The sequence below is a fragment of the Vanacampus margaritifer genome, chromosome 7 (assembly GCF_051991255.1).
Source record: "Vanacampus margaritifer isolate UIUO_Vmar chromosome 7, RoL_Vmar_1.0, whole genome shotgun sequence".
NCBI classification, from domain to species: domain Eukaryota; kingdom Metazoa; phylum Chordata; class Actinopteri; order Syngnathiformes; family Syngnathidae; genus Vanacampus; species Vanacampus margaritifer.
In genome coordinates this window covers 19,451,993-19,471,008 of record NC_135438.1, presented here as the reverse complement: position 1 = coordinate 19,471,008, position 19,016 = coordinate 19,451,993, and the positions used below count along the sequence as shown (strand labels likewise).

General features: G+C 38.8%; 1 protein-coding gene across 2 annotated transcripts in view; it reads right to left on the bottom strand.

The window, feature by feature from the left end:
* gnav1 (guanine nucleotide binding protein (G protein) alpha v1) overlaps positions 1-17,258 on the bottom strand; it is a 33,056-nt gene extending 15,798 nt beyond the window's left edge. Inside the window, exons 1-4 of one of the 2 annotated variants that reach the window (XM_077571186.1) lie at positions 16,805-17,258; positions 15,470-15,561; positions 9,184-9,276; positions 8,655-8,815 (exon numbers count right to left, since the gene is read on the bottom strand). In XM_077571186.1, the coding sequence (XP_077427312.1) occupies positions 8,655-8,815; positions 9,184-9,276; positions 15,470-15,561; positions 16,805-16,937 (479 nt within the window). In that variant the 5' untranslated portion in view covers positions 16,938-17,258. Of the gene's footprint in view, positions 1-8,654; positions 8,816-9,183; positions 9,277-15,469; positions 15,562-15,947; positions 16,051-16,804 lie in introns of those variants that run through there. The other variant, XM_077571187.1, reaches the window with a different exon arrangement.
* Positions 17,259-19,016: the final 1,758 nt, after the last annotated feature.

The following is a 19,016-nucleotide window of genomic DNA, read 5'->3' as shown; positions in this document are numbered from 1 at the left end:
CAAGTGTGCCGTGCGCCTGCGGAAGCGCCATCCTGATGTAAACACACACAGAAGAATGCAAAATCTAAAAGTAGCTAGGCCGACTGTGACATTCTCAACTCGTCATCCCGAATCAGTTTCTTGGACAGCAAGATGCATCCTGCTGTTCAGTAAACACAACACAACACTGCTTGGAAGATGCTGCACGGCGCAAACGGTACAACACGTGTTGTTGACGATTTTGTTTCTCTGAGATTAAGATTTCGTCTTGTCTGTTGTCAAGTAATCTTATAAACAAAGTCGCTAAATTAACTTGTTAACTGAATTCAAAATCCTTCTGCTGACCTTTATAAAGCACTAAATGGACCTGGTCAAATTCAAAACGGCGCAAATAACGTATATAATATCATTGGAATGTTCAGAGACAGAGAGGGTGGGTATAATCTAAGGGGGGATTTCAATTTTAAGAAGCAAAAGGTTCGAACAACAATGAATGGTGTGGTGTGACTTTGTGGAACAATTTGGAGATTAATATCAAACAAAGTAGAAATATAAATGTGTTTAAAAAGAAGTATAAGAACGTATTGCTAGATAAGTACAGAGAAGAGGAAATGTGTTAGACGGGACTGAGATGTAGGTATAAACAAAGATGAGAATAATTATATACAAACTTTTGTATTTATACGAGTGATTATGTCTTTTGTAGTATGTTTGTGTTATTCATTTATAAGGATATAATTGGTATAATATGTTAACGTTTTTTTCACGTGGACTTATAACAGTTGGGGTTGTATTTGTATAGGCTATAAGTTGTAAAAGGGTAGGAGTTTAGAAAAAAAAAGTTTATACTTCTTCCTACCCTTTTTCCGAACATGTGCACGTGCTTTGTGTTGTTGTTTTTTTAATTCAATTTATTTTTTATATATATATATATCCATCCTGATGTAAACACACACAGAAGAATGCAAAATCTAAAAGTAGCTAGGCCGACTGTGACATTCTCAACTCGTCATCCCCATATATATATATATATATATATATATATATATATATATATATATATATATATATATATATATATATATATATATATATATATATATCATGGTGCCAACAAATCTCAAAAAAGTTGGGACAGGTAGCAATACGATGCTAAATCAATTGCACTTATATATATTAAAAAAATAAAAAAAAACAGGTGGAAGACCAGTTACCACTAATGAGGTCCATTGGCAACTTGATTGGAGTATAAAAAGAGCTTCTCGGAGTGGCAGTGTCTCTCAAGCGAAGATGGGTAGAGAATCACCAATTCGTCCGATGTTAAAGATAGTGGAGAAATATCAGAAAGGTGTTTACCAGCGAAAAATTGCAAAAAGGTTGAAGTAATCATCATCTACAGTGCATAACATCATCCAAAGATTCAGAGAATCTGGAACAATCTCTGTGTGTAAGGGTCAAGGTCGAAAAATCCTCCTGGATGCACATGACCTCCGGGCCCTTAAACAGGGATGTGATTTGACCAAAGTGAAATTATCTGAAAATTTAGCCGGGGTTCTGGGGGCCGCTGGCACCCAGCTAGGTCCAGAGCTCATGGGTTTTCCGTGTTTTTAAGTACTTTCAATGCACTCACATGACAAAGAAATAGACAAAACAACAGCATAAATTTTCAATGTATATTGAACTATCCCATATAAAATGGCAGTTTTAGTCAACTCAAAATCAGTCACATTCAAAAACATTGGACTGCCTTTGCTTTTAAAAACTATCACTGAGAATATCATCATATCTAACTAATGTGATTACTAAGTTAACACATAAATAATGTTGAAGAGTTCAAATTTCATGAACAAATAATTGTATCATGACCAAATGAAAAGTAACTCATATTAGAGCATACCACAAATGTCTTTGTTATAGCAGAAGATGTTATCTGTCGGAGTCATGTACATACACAATGAACTACTATATTAAAAAAAAATAAAAAATAAAATCTTAATTTTTTTTTGGGGGGGGGGGGGAGTTAAAAAAAGCGGAATTCCGCGAATTAGCGGAAAAATCACATCCCTGCCCTTAAACGGCACTGCACCGCAAACAGGAATGCTTACTGTAAGGGAAATCACAGAAACTTCCAGAAAACATTGTGGGTGAACACAATCCACCGTGCCAGCCACCGTTGCCAGATGAAACTCGACAGTACAAAGAAGAAGCCATTTCTAAAGCAGACCAAGAAGTGCAGGCGTTTTTCTGGGCCAGTGGTTATTTAAATTGGAGTGTGGCAAAGTGGAAACCTGTTTTGTGGTCAGACCAATCACGATTGGAAGTTCTTTGTGGAAAACTGGGGCGCTATAGCATGCTGACTAAAGAGGACAAGGACAACCCAAGTTGTTATCAGCACTCAGTTTATAAGCCTGCATCTGTGATGGTATAGGGTTGCATGAGTGCGTGTGGCGTGGGCAGCTTCCACATCCGAAAAGGCATCGTCAATGCAGAAAGGTATATTCAGATTGGAGAACAACATATGCTCCCATCCAGGCATCATCACTTTTAGAGAAGATCTTGCATTTCTCAACACGATAATGCCAGACCACATGCAGCTCTAATTACAACATCTTGGCTGCGTAGGAAAAGGATCGGGGTATTGAAATGGCCAGCCTGCAGTCCACTTCTTTCACTTCTAGAGCACATTTGGCGCATCATAAAGGGGAAGGTGCAACAAAGAAAGCCCAAGACAGTTGAACAGTTAGAGAGACGCAGAGATGGGACAGCATTCCTATTTCTAAACTTGTCTCCTCGATCCCCAGACGTTTGCAGACTGTTGTAAGAAGAGGGGATCCCGCCTCACAGTGGTGAAAATGGCCTTGTCACAACTTTTTTGAGATTTGTTGACACCATGGAATTTAAAATCAACATAGTTTTCCCTTAAAATGATACATTTTCTCAGTTTAAACTTTTGACCTGTTCTCTATGTTCTATTCTGAATAAAATATAAAAATTTGGCACTTCCACATAATTGTATTCAGTTTTTATTCACAAATTGTATAGTGTATAGTTTTTTGAAATTGGGTTTGTAATTTTTTTTATTGGATTCTTTGATTTCCTTATTAAGGTTGTTCCATAAACGGATTCAGTCTGCTCCAAAATCTTGTTTTTGTTTTGTTTTTTAAACATCTGCGTTCCTTTCGACTTGTACTTGCTTTCTCTTTTTTCAAATCTCTTTTGAATATTCAATGGCAACGTTTTGTTATCCACCTTTAACATAATTTGCAGAATGCTGTAATCTACCAATTCATATAATTTCAACAATTTTAACTGAAGAAATAATCAATTTGTTGGATCACTAAAAGGCTTTCTAGTGATTATTCTTATTGATTGAGTATATATTTTATAAGCGTTTCCCCAAACATCAATACAGTAGGTCAGATATGGAACAATCATGGTGTTGTATAAGATGAACAGTGCTTTATTGTCCAGTGAATCTTTTACTTTGTGTAACAGAGCGATTGTTTTTGCTATTTTTATCTTTAAGAACTGTATATGTGATTTTCATCCAAAATAACACCCCAAAATTTGGTTTCTCTTACACTATTGATTTCAATACCATTTATATTGATTGAAGCGTCAGTGTATTACCATCTGTTACTGAATACCATAACGTTTTTTTTTTTCCAGATTTAAAGATAATTTGGCACCGTCCGGAAGGCCGACACTCTCTCATTATTTAAAAGCAAACGTAAATCATTCATCTTCTATAAAGTATATGGTCAGTGATGATCTAGGGCAGGGTTCACCAAGTCCTGCAGGTTTGTTTTAGATGTTCCCGCCTTCCCATTGAGCAAAATATATATTATCTTTACTATACTGTATGTATGTGTATGTGTATATATATATATACATATATATATATATATATATATATATATATATATATATATATATATATATACATATATATATATATATATATATATATATATATATATATATATATATATATATATATATATATATATATATATACTGTATATATATGCACACATCAATAAACATATAAATCCTTCTTCTGTTTTAATTCTTCTTAGTAAGTTACAGTGTCCCATCACCGTTGAACTATTTTTAGAAGAGACCCGTGGGCTACTCGTGTTGTCCTTGGGGCTAACAAGTACACACATGCTTTTTTTTATTTTAGGACAAAGAACCTGAATCATCATAGCAAAAAGGCATCCATGCTGGTGTTAGCACAGTCTCTCTCCTGTGTGTGTGTGTGTGTGTGTGTGTGTGTGTGTGTGTGTGTGTGTGTGTGTGTGTGTGTGTGTGTGTGTGTGTGTGCGTGCGTGCGCATAACTGCTCATCCTTTCTCTCTCTGCTCAGCGGACTTCATCTCTGCAAAGAATAGCTCATTACCATTGATGGACAGTTTTAGTTGAAAGCTTGACTTTTTGAAACAGTGTCAAACTGGTAATTGATCCAAGCCGATTTTGTACATTAAATATCTTGTCTTTGTTGTGTACTCAACCGAATGTAGGTTGAAAACGTTTTGGAAATCATTGCGTTCTGTTTTTATTTTATGTTTAATGGCCCTAACTTCAAATTAGGGTTTGGATATGTTCAACGGATGGAAGGATTGTGAAGCTGCTGTCAAATATTGGGTCCTAAAATAAAAGACCTGTTACAATTTTTTTGGGATTGAAATAAGTTTGATTTCAGTAAATATTGAGCTCATTGTGCTGCAAATTCAACAAATGACTATTTGCAGCTCTTCATAATGTATAAAATGTCTTTAAAATTTGGTGGTGTGCAATCACTTGGAAGAAAGCATATGAAGGTTAGTTCAAAACCATTCAGATTATATTCTGATCAGTTGAACGTTACGGTCATTTGTATTGACTATTTAGGAAAATCATGGAAAAATATCAATGTCTGATTGTAGATTATATTTAGATTCAGTTAGGTAGCTGGAGATCACTTCCTACATCGTCTTAAAAAACTTTTTTTTATTACAAATGATTTCCTCGCGACGTTTAGAAGACGTAGTTTGTTAATATGTTAGCAATGACGCACTTCTCCTTAAAGACCGTAAGATGTGTGAATGCAATAAGATTCAGGCACAAAGATGAATTTGATGATTATTTCTGCCTTGGCTGATGACGGAAGTCATCAAAGAGACAAAGTGTTGGTATTTACATGATATAAGATGATTCTCCTTGCCACAGGGACACTCTCGCAGACTTCTCAATGACGTGCATTTTTACCTCACTTGAATATTAAACTACCCACGGTACATCCATTCACTCATTTTCTATCACTTAACCTGTTTATTGTCAGGCTTGAGCTGGAGTCGATCCCACTTGACGCTGGTCTCTGCGGACCCAGGACTCCTCAGTCAATTGCAGGCCACATGTCGAAAACAGCCTTTCTGACACAATCTTTCCACATAACTGCCAAATTAGATGCATTACAATACTGTACAGCCATCTTATATTCACCTGATCCTTTCATACAGAACTAACTGAGGTTTTCCATACACGATTCACATAGCTGACAGATAATTCAGATAATCAGTACATTTGTGTCAAAATGGTGGACATGAGTTAGGTGTTGAAACCACAGTTTTTTTCACGAGAACTTAAGTATTGGAGCATGTGACGGGCAGGTGTGTTTTGTTGACCAGGTGTGTCCTTTAGAATATTTTTTCCCCCTGACTTCTACCGCTTAAGTATTGTGGTTGAGATTTTGATTACTAGCTCATTAATGATGACGGCAACAGATTTGAAAAAGTAAGATTATTCCCAAGCATTGCCCTTTTTAGAGAATTGTTTGATGTTGTCGGCTCCAAGAATGATTGATTAACGTTGACTATCGTGTGTCTCGTGCCAGCGAGAAGACCACCCGCTTCTGCAATTCAACAAAATCTAATCTAATCTAAAAAATAAAAAAAACAGGTAAGGTGTATTTTTTTGTTGTTGCTAACATTAGCAACTTTAGCATTTTTGTTACGCAGTTCACAAAGTTAGCAAAGTTATGTGAACATGTTTATACACAAGTCAGGCCAACATTAGCTTGTTCTTGAGCAATAACATGCCATATATAAAATCATTTTTCTTCCCAGCATGAGCATGATGCAAATTTAAAAGAACAAAGAGGGAATCCATTTTGCGCTATCAAAGTGGAAGTGTTCACTTTTGTTCGTAAGTACATTTCAAAGTCTGCTATTTTTATTTTTACTTAGGTAGAGGAGGAGAATTGGTATTATTACTTTTACATGAGTCTTACTTTCCACGAGTATCTGTACTTGTACTTTAGTACAGAGTGTGAGTACTTGTGCCACCCCTGGTGGCTCTCAGTGGGGGACCAGTGGGGCTTGTCGGTGTAGATAACGGCAGAGTTGTAGCTTCTCACTGGGTGGAGAATTAGACCAGACGGCCTCCCCCAGCTCTGACGTACTTGTGCTTTACACACGCCATCATCCCTACAGTTACCTTTCATTTTGAGTTCTCATCATGCTCCGATTTCCCGCCATGGACAATTAGAGTTACATTCAAAGTTTACAAATAAGACGCGTTCATGTATTTTATTTGGTATGAGGCGCCAAATATCTTAGGATGCACACCAAATGCAGAATAATGTTAGGCAGGAAGTCATTATTTGATCCCTATTTGCTGGAACCAGGTGTTTGGCGCAGACAAAGGAATGACACTTAACACTTTTCACTAGTGATGCACCGAATATTCGGCCACCGAAAAATTTCGGCCGAAAATGGCAAAAATATGCATTTTCGGCATTTGGCCGAAATAAAATTCAAGCGGAAAGAATATGGCCAAAAGAGGATGTTGTGGTGACCGCAAGAAAAAAAAAAAACAACAACAAAAAAAACACGCTGCAAGCAAGTGTCTGTTTTTTAATTAAACACCTAACACGGGAGGGTTGTCGCCTTGCTGCTCGTTGGCGTTTGTGAGTACAGCTTCATTGTGCACTCCGGAGAAGGAGAGGGTCGCTTGGTAAACAATGTCAAAAAAGAGAGCGCTGCCGAGTACTGCACTACAGGTGAGCCACTCTTTCTCCTGCAGCGCCTTCCTTTTAATCTTTGAGCACTTCCACTTTTTCATATGCATTCTGGTGGCCGTGCTAAATACTTTAGCTAATGTTAGCATTATTGCTATCAACACTTTTAAACAAGTAAACACTTACGACTATCTCCGGGTGACTACAGATCTGTACAGGACGGCGTGTGTGACTTTGCAGTCCGTTCCCAAAGCCGATTGGCTGGTGTGAAGAAATGTATTCATTTTTAAACGTTGAATATATGTGCCGATTTTAAGTGCGGCGCACCATATCCCGCTCCAAATAGCCTACAAATGCGTCATCCGCACCGCACGCATCCGTGCCCGCCGGTGCGAAGTACAGTACATTGACTATAAAGTGCAATTGCACTGCCAGAAAATGCTCAGTTGCTCACCCCGCGTTTGGTGTTTAATGTACTATTCGCCAACATGTCTCTGATGTCTGTGGTGTGGACGCATTTAAATTTATATTGTGCTTTGTTAAAATGCCCGTGCTAAATAAGCCTAAATATTTTATAATATTATAATTGTAATTAATTATGATAAATCCAATGATAATAAAAAATTGGCATAATTTTTTTTCTGTGTTTTGTTTTTTTCGGCCAAGCATTTCTCATTTTCGGCCCAAACATTTCATTTTGGTGTATCCCTACTTTTCCCCATTACAATTTGCCTGCATTGAAGTCAAGCGAGACAGTAGGTGCGTTTCGCAAAAATAAAAGCGATATTGTACTATTTCGACAAACAGACGCCCGGAGTTGTTAATATTACTTTGAAAACATCTCCCTCCCCTCATCGGGCGGGTTTGGGCATTTGCTGTTGGTGTGTGTGCGCGCTCTTATAACTTGTGTTATGGTGCGGACGGATGGATTTCAGCGAGGACGTGCGCCGTATGCCGCTGGATTGCTCGTTGCCCGGGGTAACGGCCATTTCTCATGCAACGATATGGAACGTGCATTGAACGGCGCCATATTGGCTCCATAGCTGAATCGCTTTGTGCTTAAAAAGACTTGTTATCCCCTCCAGAGGCAGGTCCGACATGACCTGGCCCCGTACTTCCTTTCCTCCGTGCTGTGCGGGGGCCACATGACTACAGGGAATGCGCAAAAAGTGCTTCCGTTACACTTTTGCGAAATACTTCTATTTTGACACGTCTCAAAAACCACCTCATGAGAGCATAAAAAAAATTTTGCGATATTTTTTGATTTTTTCCAAAAATCACGCGTTTCCATTACCAGCTTGCTTATGCGCAACTTGCCTTTTGCGCAAAACTGAGGGTAACGGAAACGCACCTAGTTAGCCACCAGATTCAGCCGATGAAAGTTGCGGTGAGAAAAGATCGCTGAGCGTGGACCTCATTGTGTAATTACTGCCACCCACAAAGCCTGGAATGGGCCAATATTGATGTGACATTTTTAGGATTGTTTTTCCTTGGCGTATGGCTTCATATGCCCTGCTGGGTGCCATTCTGGTTTTTGTTTATCATTACGCTGTAAGTTTAATACCCAGTGGCAGCGAGCACATGGCTGAGTATCAGCCGTAAAGTCCAACTAATTAGACCCCTGCATCTTTTCAACACAGTGTGTGTGCGTGTTTGCATACTAGGAGAGCACTTACTACAGCGCTGAGTCATTGAGCTCATACTCATATCCCCGGGCCACTGCAGATCTCACCCCCTGGTCAGCCCACAAACAGGCCAAGGCGTGGCTCAGGAAGGGGAAAAAGACCTGATCTTCGTCAAAAGAGCGACCGCACGACAGCACAGAGTGCGCGTGCACCTGGAAGGAAAGACACCAATTTGGATAGATGAACATAAATGTGACGGATGAACATGCATACATACACAGTACACACATTTACATGTGGCAATTACCAGAGGAAATACTTATATATTCTCCCAACATGTGATTAGTGGCTGGAAAGTGTGTGAGCTCTATTATGTTAACATGGGAGTTTAAAATCAAATTAAACCAACAATCAAACCACTTGGGAGTCTTAAATTGTCAGTCGCATACAATTGAATGCCGAGAGGAAGGACGGGGGCAGTCAAAGTGGGGAGATGCTGCTCCCTAGTGGTGCTCTGGCGCCAGTACAAGAATATAAGTGATGGAATGGGGTGACAGCAAAGACAACAGAGGCGGTCTACCTTGTTCCTGCTGTTAGCCAGGTTGATGCGGAGGACGCCCATGCCATGGAGGACAAACTTCATGGAGGTCAGGAGGTTATCAAACACCGCAGGCTGACATAACAACACATGTTTCAAATGGGTTAGTGTGAAAACATCACCAATCCTCTTTCAAATGGTCGCAAAAATCAATTGAAGCAGATGACCTAAGAGTAAAGTTAAAATTACAGTTCAATTTATGTTTTTTTTATAAACTTTTTACTTTTACAGGGTGAAAAATGACATTCACCATCAAATAATTTAATGTATTAAATAACATAGTCACGGTTTGGCATTTCCAAATTCAACTATTCATGGATTACTATTGTTTTCTTTTTCTAAACCATATTCTATCATTTGTTGAATAACTCTCACTATTTTTGTGCTGGGTCAATGCCTCATCTCTGTGCTTCTCAAATGGGGCTATGTGAAGGCACAAAAAGTACAGTATTATGTAAATATTTCAGAAAAATATAAGTTTATAAAATGAATTTTGGATTCAGTTAAGCTATTCTATTTCAGTCTCCTAAAAACCAGCATCTCTCCCATACCAGAAGGGTTCAACAAGACTTGTCATATGCCACCTAGAATCACCTCTCAAAAACCTTTTTAAAAATGCTGGTAATTATTTTTGAGAACAGAGCTTTACTACAACACAATACTGTCTTTTTCAAGCGCAGCCAGGCAAGCGTGCTCTGTTGCCGACCTTGGCTCGTATGCGCAACCAGTGTGTGCAACCGGTGCGCGACCATTTCCATTTCAATCCTGGAATGGACCGACCGTACATGACTTTTCCTGAACTTCCCGGTGGCCAGCATGACCCTCGCTATCACGCTTTTTGTCAATGTAGGCACAATTCCACACACTTCTTGGAACATCAAATCGGCCAATGAGTGAATCACGCAGTTGTCTGAAATGTTTTGTTTTCTTGCTGAAAAACAACACATGCTTAATGACAACAAAATAAACTGACCAGCAATACAAAGAAGTGAACTGAAGAAGCAGTGAGAATTAAGTGAGTCAAACCACAAAAATGGGTAGAACAAATAAACAGATTATGTATTTGAAAAAAAAAAAAAAAGAACAATTGTGAGTGTGTAGAACAGATAAACAGTATGCGCTGTGCTTAAAGTTGCAAGATGATCCTCCAAATGTAAAATGTCCATCTGGGAGCAGACAAAACTTGCACAATAGCAATAACTTACAAAACAGCTCAAAACTCTGCTTTAGTGCTCCGAAATAAGCAATTGAAATGACTTCGCAGCAGAAAGGCTCCTACAGAGAATGAAAAAAGTGTGTGCGCATTTGTGCGTGTGTTAAACAGCACCCCCACCTGACCCGTCAGTCTCCTGCCAGCTAACGCTAAGCTTTGCATTCCATTACGATTCAATCACAGTCTGATGGCTGCGCTCTTCAGTGTCCACATGGGGAATCGTTGCCGTCTCAAATAAAACTCGTGCCCGAAGCGCCACTTTTTACATCAGTCTCTTTTACAAGAACTTTGTTGACAACGCTGTGGTGTTTTGGGACGCATCACGCAAATGTAGTGGGAACTCCAATGTGGAGGAAAGATCATCAAAGTTCAACAGTGTGAACCATCATCATGTGTGACACTACACAAGCTGTATTCAAAACTTGTTCCACTTCAGTTCAGCGAGTCTAACTTTCAAGAGTGGGTTGTTTTTTTGATAGCTTTTGTGTCAGGCTTTATGACAACACAATCATTTAAATATCAATAATTAGATACAAACATTCATTACACTGTAGAGCCACAATATGTTGCAGAATGCATCATTGCATAAAGAGGAGCATGAGAATGACCAGAGAAGCTTGTCAACACATAATTTAAGGAAGCCAAATTTAAGACCTTTAAGGGTATTTCAGTTCACTTTATACTTGCGGCTGATTTCACTTCGGAAGGCAACTTATTCCATTTGCGTGCAGCATAACCGCTAAATGCCACTTTACCATGTTTGCTTTGAAACCTGGTCTCCACTAATTGATAAAATCACCACCACACATTAATAGTAGCCCAGAGGCGTTGAGGAAGATTTCATTTGTGTACATCCAGCATTTGTTTTCGTATGCAGGACCTAAAACCATTCAGTGATTTATAGACCAGTAGTAGAATTTGTAGGTTTGATGCTCTTTTGAGGGAGTCTCATCGGAAGAGCATTGTAATAATCAAGTCTGCTGGAGATAAAAGAATGCAAGCTTCTCGTGGTCTGCTTGGAGCATGAAACCCTTCACTTTATGTTTTTGGGTCTGTAAAGGGATGCTTTAGTAATTGATTGATATGAATCCCTTTGTTTTTAACAGACAAGGGACTCCAAGTGCCCTCTGTTGTGCCAATAGCAGGCAATTTTAGTAAGCTACTTTTTATTTCTTAACTCATTCACTGCCATTGACGGCTATAGACGTCAAAAATTCATTTGAACTATTTCTATTAGTTAAACATTTTGTTCCCACTTTTGTTAACAAGAGTATGAAAACCTAGGAAAAAAATTGTACATTTAGAACAGATATCAAATTTGTGATTAATTGTGAGTTAACTATTGAAGTCATGCAATTAATTACAATTAATTAAAATGTAATCACCTGACGCGATTTAAAAAAAAGAAAAGATTATTAAAAATTAGAAGAATCAGGAGATTACATTTTTAAATTAATCGCATGACTTCATTAGTTAACTCACGATTAAGCACACATTTTATATCTGTTCTAAATGTACAATAAAAAAAATTCTAGGTTTTCAACTCTTGTTAACAAAAGTGGGAAAAAAATGTTAAACTAATAGAAATAGTTCAAATGAATTTTTGACGTTTATAGCCGTCAATGGCAGTGAATGAGTTAAAGTTAAAGTGCCACTGATTGTCATACCCACCTAAGTGGGGTGAAATTCTTTCTTGACCCATCCCTTAAGGGAGCGGTGAGCAGCAGCAGAAGCCACGCTCGGGAATCATTTAGTGATCTAAACTCCCAATTCTAACCCCTTAAAGCTGAGCAGGGAGGCAAATGGGTCCCATTTTCATAATCTTTGGTATGACCCGGCCGGGGACTGAACCCACGACCTCCCAGTCTCAGGACGGACACTCTACCACTAGGCACTTTTTATTTCGGTACTTTGCTTTTAAATGTCTAACACTTTTATTTGTCAATGCTCTGAAATGTTATCCTGTTAATTATGTGGAAGCACACTGTGTATGAAATGCACTACATAAAAGCTGCTTTGCCTAAATTTGGAGTTTCATGCGTTTATGGACAGCGACAATATGAGCAAAAACACATTTCACAGATAAAAATCAGTGGGAAATTTGTTGGCAGAGGCAGTGGATTCCTTGGATGAGTTCTTGTGTTTTTCTTCTTCCTGACCCCTTCCACCTTTACAGCTCTGCTTCTCACTCTGTGGCTCATGCTTACCTTACTTTTATGTTCACAAGGGCCCCCACACATTAATCAGTCCTTGTATCGTCCTGCGTGATGAATTATTTTTAAATAGTCTATCTTTTGATATCAACAGCCCACAAATGAAAGGAAATATTTGTGACCCCCAGCCCAACCACTATCATGAATGTGAATCTCTCACACAATGAAGCACAGTAAACTAATCAGAATTCTTCTTTTTGCCAAATGACTTTGGTAGGAAAGTAGAGTAAAAAGACAACTGGACTCCACAGTATGTGTGTGTGCACGCATGCGACAGTGCAGGGGGGACAACAGCAGCGTCAGCAGCCGTACAACAACTCGCAGTAATCTCTGAATCCATTCCAGGACAATGAGCCATTGTTCTTGTCCGGCCGGCTTGGTGTTTGGCTCAGTGTCTTTAATAGACAAAATAAACAGTCGCCTTGTATCATAACATGAGTGACTTACACAACAAATAATGCAGCCTTATTTTTATTAACCACAGACAATATTTAACTTCACCAAACTATGTGAGGGAGTTTGTGTAAGTGTGTCTTTTAAGCTTAATTGGTTTCCGCAAATCTCACAGCCAGCTGTCAAGCACGTAAGACCAATTTGCATATTCAACAAATCAAATAGCTTCTCCAATGAAAAATGAAAAATAATATTTAGTATCTGCAGTGCACAAAAGTTCAATGCAAGCGTGCGAAAACACATTTGTTTACACAATGTTGTATGTACCGGAGTCTTCGTCCATCGACTTGTGGATAGTAAAAACAACGCACTGCTGCCGCTGGCTATGAATAACGGGTTCGATGAGAAGTGCAGTGCACTTGCTCCCCTACTCCTGACGTTAGACATGTCAATGGCCGAATGTGAAGCAAGATCAATGAGAGTCAAGACACAAAAGAGAGCGCTAGCGTGCAGTTTCAACTACGTCAACCTGACCAGCACTCCACTTCCAAGATTGTGAGTGGTGCACCAAACAAACACTCAAAGAGACCAATAAAGAGAGTATGTGTGTGTGCAAAAGACAAGGTGTGTGTAGAGGGGTTTAGAAGTCACGGAAGTGCACATTTGAGGCGAGGTGTCCATTTTATAGCAGAAAATAGAAATGGTTTCACATGAGAGCGAAACCCAACTGACAGGACAAACAACAACAGGTTTTGACAGCATTGGCGCAAGCTTGTACATGTAGACTAAATTATACACACCCACTTCAATAGACATTGTACCTGCATAATCTAATAAACTAAGGCTCAGTTGATTGACATTATAAAAAAAAAGTAGTGCTAGACCATTATGTTTTTTTCAAGGCCAATACCGATACCGATTATAAGTAGTCAAGAAGATCGATAACCGATAATAAAAGAGAAAATATTAGCGTAATTTTTTTAAATTACTTTTTCTTTTAATTTCAAACATATAATGAATTGACACCTTTGTTTAAAAATTACTGCATAACAAAAATTGCAGGGAGCTTCCAGGGTCATCAGTATGTTTACAATGTCTTGATTTTATTTATTTTTTAATTTAAAAAAATAAAAAGTGTAGGTAGCTCACAGTGTCAGCATCGTTTTTTTTTTAATAAAGTGGAAATTTAAATAAATCCATAAGTGAAAAGTTCCCTGTGTCTCATTGAGGGACAAATGCATGCCAATGTAGCTAATTTGCGATTTTCATCAGGGTTTGTAAAAAGTTTAAAAAGATCTTCACAGACAGTGAAAATTTGTCTGAATACTTTTGAAATGTCTTTGCAACAAGTAAACTGTGAACCTCTTACAAATCCTGATGAAAACCCTAAATTCGTCACGTTCGCAAGCATTCACAGCTCAGTGAGATACCAGCTTTATCAGCCTACAGATCCATCAAAAGGCCAATGCCGACATTTGTCAAAAAGCCACATATCAGCACACACGCGCGCATGCACACTGCACTTCTCCAAGTAACAGAAGGACAAATATGTCAATGGCGTGACCAATGGCATCAAATGACCCATTCAAGAGTAGCAAGAGAGTTTACTCATGCATATTTAACCATTTGGACGTCATTTGACTGTTTAATTTGTGGATGGATTTTTATTTTATGAAACATTTATTTTTAAATAAAGTAAACAATTTCACATACGCACTATAAGGAATTTTCTCTACGAATGACCTGGTCTAGGCGTCCGATTAGAAAATCCAATGGTGGCCCCTGAGCAAAAATGTTTTCCTTGATCTAATGCACAAGTCTACTGAAAGTCATTTGCGTATTTTTTTTATGTCCTCGATATCCATCTTAAGGTTCATGTACTACAACGACTGGTGCGCACTATGTATCCAAACTCAGTAGATTGTTAAACGTTGTCAATTTAATCTCCATATATCGGCCTGTATTGAAGCCTTTTAGAGTCTTCCGGTGTGGAAAGATACAAATAGAAATGCAGATAGGAAATGACTGGGGGGGGGGGGGGGTAAAATACTGCAGGGGGGCAAAGGAGAGGCACGCGGCAAAAGATAAGAGTTGATGGAAAATAAAATAGAATACAACTGTTTCCATGTTTCCATTCTTGCATCAATGCTGCAAATTGAAAGGACTGCTGTGAGTCATGGACCTTTAAAATGCCTTGGATATTAAAGACCCAGGTTCAATTCCCCAACCAACAGACAAATACTGGCACGGATATACAGTAGGGGAAATATTGACTTTATCTCCCGGTGAATTCTAATATTGATCAATTCACATTCTCCATTTTTATGACTGTTTCTGATTATGTCAATTGACTGAATACATTTTTTTTTTTTATACACGATAGAGAGAGACATCATAAAATGTTCTCTTCTGATATGTGTTCTTGTGAGTTTGAGTGTGTGTTGCTCACCTTGAAGCTGACGAGTTCTTGTCTGGTAAATCCATTGCTGTGGATGATCTTCATTTGTTTGACCAAAGTGCTTTTACCACTTTCTGCTGCACCTGCAGGGCATCACGACGTACATGTACAAATTAGGTTGTGTTCTGTTCGATCAAAATTGTCAACCCTACACTAAAAAGTTCAATTTCTGCTTGGCGAGTAACACACACATGTAAGGATCGGTTCAATTGGTTCATTTGAATAATTCTGACACCAGGTCATGTAACAACTGCAGGGTCGCTACTTGATACAATGTTTAAGAGTAGTACACTTTTTTTTGGCAAATTGAGTGCTTTTTAATAATGCATTTGGGGTCTTCTAAAAAGTGATGATTTTGGAGGTACAAGGATACTCCCCATTTGAAGATAGATAGATTGTGGCTGTCCCATTTTTAAGAAATATTTCCTTATGTTTGAGGCACTGCTGCTAGTTTGCCGCATGAACTCACCATCACCTGTTGATTCCAACGAAGTTGCTGTGAGACACGAGAGGTGATTGATTACCATCTTTGAGAAGCGGCTACTAGTTGATTCAACACTTAATGCCTGAGTGGCAAATCATTGTCAACAATGGTTGACAACCAATCACTGACAACCTGTTTTCTGAGTTTGGTCATGTGACATTCACAAGCTAAGCTGTGATTTGTCGTCACCTGAGCCCCGAGCCACTGTGATGTCATTTTCAGTCAACATCAAGTTGCAAAATGGCCGCTACCCCTTGCATGAGTACAAATAGGTGGATTTTACTGGTTTATTTGTATTTACTATTCCACAATCACAATACAGTATTAATCAGAACACCATATTTAGACTAGTGGGGCTGCATAGAGCATATTGTAAAGAACATTTTGGGGTTGAATTCCCCTTTAAGCGCTCTTTGATCAGATAAAAGAGGGTACTTTGCATGATGGACCTTTGTAGCCTAGCCACCTTTTGTGCTAATTTTGTTTGTTGGTGAGCGATGAGAATTTTTCTAATGTGTATCAAGTATGTGCTTTGGCTCAATAAAGTTTGGGAAACACTCATTCAAACTGCCCAGTGGGCGTGGCCGTTTTAAAGTTATTTTTTTCATTGGCCTATGAGGAGCAGTTTATTTGGTCGTATGAACTCTACCTGGCAACAAGTGTTTGGAAAGGTATGAGCCTGCTTTACCAAGAAAATCAGCACAAGTTGATATAAGTTGCTTGTTCAAATGAACGACTCATAAGGAAATGTTCTAAGAATCTCACAGAATACGAGGGGTTGTAGTAGTAGTAGTAGTAGCAGTAGTAGTAGTGTGGAACGTTGTGAAGTTTGTTGATCTCACCTAGTAGGAGTATTTTAACCACATTCATCTCCCGCTTGGCGCCCTCGTACAAGTCTCTGTCTATCTTGGCACTGAGAGTCCTTGCCTTCTTCTCCTCCTCCTCTGTAACGTCGGTACCGAGACACAGTCCCATCCCGAGCACACATGTCCCCCTCCCGGAGCTGGACTCAGAGGAAGTCCTGACTGGGTTCAATCCGAGCAAGTCCGTTCACGCTTGCATGCTCGCAGCTCCTAAGCGGCGTCACATGTGCAAAACATCCCACGAAAAAGTCGTCTCTGGCGGCCACTCGTTGGACGCATCGCTCCCAGCTCTGCCCGCTAATTTCACAAATCCAAGTTATTGCGCTCGTTCGCTACAAACAATCCACAGTGCCTCCTCCCACTCCAGATGGGAACGCTGTGGAGTTCGTGGGAAGTGACGTCATCGTCCAGCCAATCAGATTTGTCAACTTCTCAATTGTGTGACATGCAAGAGCCGGCGCATAAGCGCGCAGGCAAATGTAACTGGAATGAAACTTGCCAAAGGTGGAATTTTTGACTGATTTTGTCATTTTCAACGTCAGTCAGCAGAGGTAGACAAAGTACGACCGTGAGGGCACATCTGGCTCACCCATAGTCCCATGAAGTCCAAGTAAAACGTAAAATGCACTGCTTTTGTTTTGAAAGTTGTGCTTTTGTTTAATGTGCACAAGCAAGAGCGTCAACTTGTGCTGGTCATGTTTCTTTCCTTTCATTTTTAAATTTCTACTCCTTTATTTAAAAACACACTTTATTTCAAATTAACAGTGCAGAAAATACATATACATAAATTAATGATAAAATGACCTGCTTGGTGCATAGCATGTCACAAAATGGGGGGAAACGTTCATCATTGGCTTCCAAAGAAAAAGCAAATGTTTGATTTTATTTGAATCAGTCTGCTTTCACGAAAGAGTTTAGAAATCAGATCAGATTACCATTGAAAGGCAGAATTTTTAAGTATTTAGACTGTTTTTCCCCAAAATTATGTAAATGATTTGTTGATTATCAAAAATATTTGTTGATTAGTTGTCGATTAATCGTTGCACCTCTACTTCCCGCACAATCTATATATTTTGGGTGTCCTGACAAGGAACGGCTAATAGGAGTTGGCAGTTGCACAAAATTAATGTTATAATTTTGAATGTGTAAAGATGTCATTTTAATGACCACTTACACTTTTGCTTAAAATATGTATTTCCTTATTAGGACTAGAGTTCCACTTTTTCATGTGGCCCCTTTGCAAAATTAATTGCCCACCACTGGCCTATAATAGCCTATACTGTTCACATCAAATGTTACCTTTAGTTCTAGTAGAAACCTATTGAAGCTGTTTCTGTCCATGGACGTTTATGCACCTTTGAAGTGGTTGATGTGACATCATGTGTTGTTTGTGCTTTGTTTAGTGTCTGTTATGATAGGACCTTTATTCCATTGCCTCTTTGAAGAATCATGTAAATATGACAGAAACCACATGGTCAAGATTAATGAAGCCAAATTTATTCCTCCAAGTTTGAATGAAAAATTCAAAGATATGTGGCTTTCTTAGCCAATTTCACAACTATTCAATATGTGCTCTGTCTGAGGTACACGTTAATTGAGTACTCCATATTTTCTTCACCCCAAATATAAACATGCTTATTGACTATGAAAAGTGGCCACATCACTGAAAACAAGATGTCCCTTCAACTCAAGTCTCTCTTGCATATCAACCCAAAATTGGTTTGCACTGTCGCTTTTCCTCTATCATTAAGGCCTGAAAATTGGCTATGAAATCCACATCTTTGAATTTTTCATTCAAATTTGGAGGAATAAATCTTATATTGTTCAACATTAATCCCTTTTAGTTTCATTAACCTTGACCATGTACTTTCTGTTATATTTCTATCCCAAATGGTATAAAATTTTATGAAACACCTTGTACTTTATTAATTCCAAATTTTCTGGTGCTTTGCGCCGAAGCACTCCTCAAGCAGATTAGCCCAACTGCAACAGGTTGTCATTTTGACAGCTCTTGTATTGGATGTTCTTGTATTCTGCAGGTGTATTTTTAACTGTGGTCCTTATAAGAGTTCACTCAAGGGTCCGTCTTTCACAGGCCCTTTGACTCTTCATCATTTTTCTCCTCATTTCGGCATGCTTTCATTCCCATCAGTCAGGTCTTCCGGAAAGTGGCTGCGTTTCAACCTCAGTT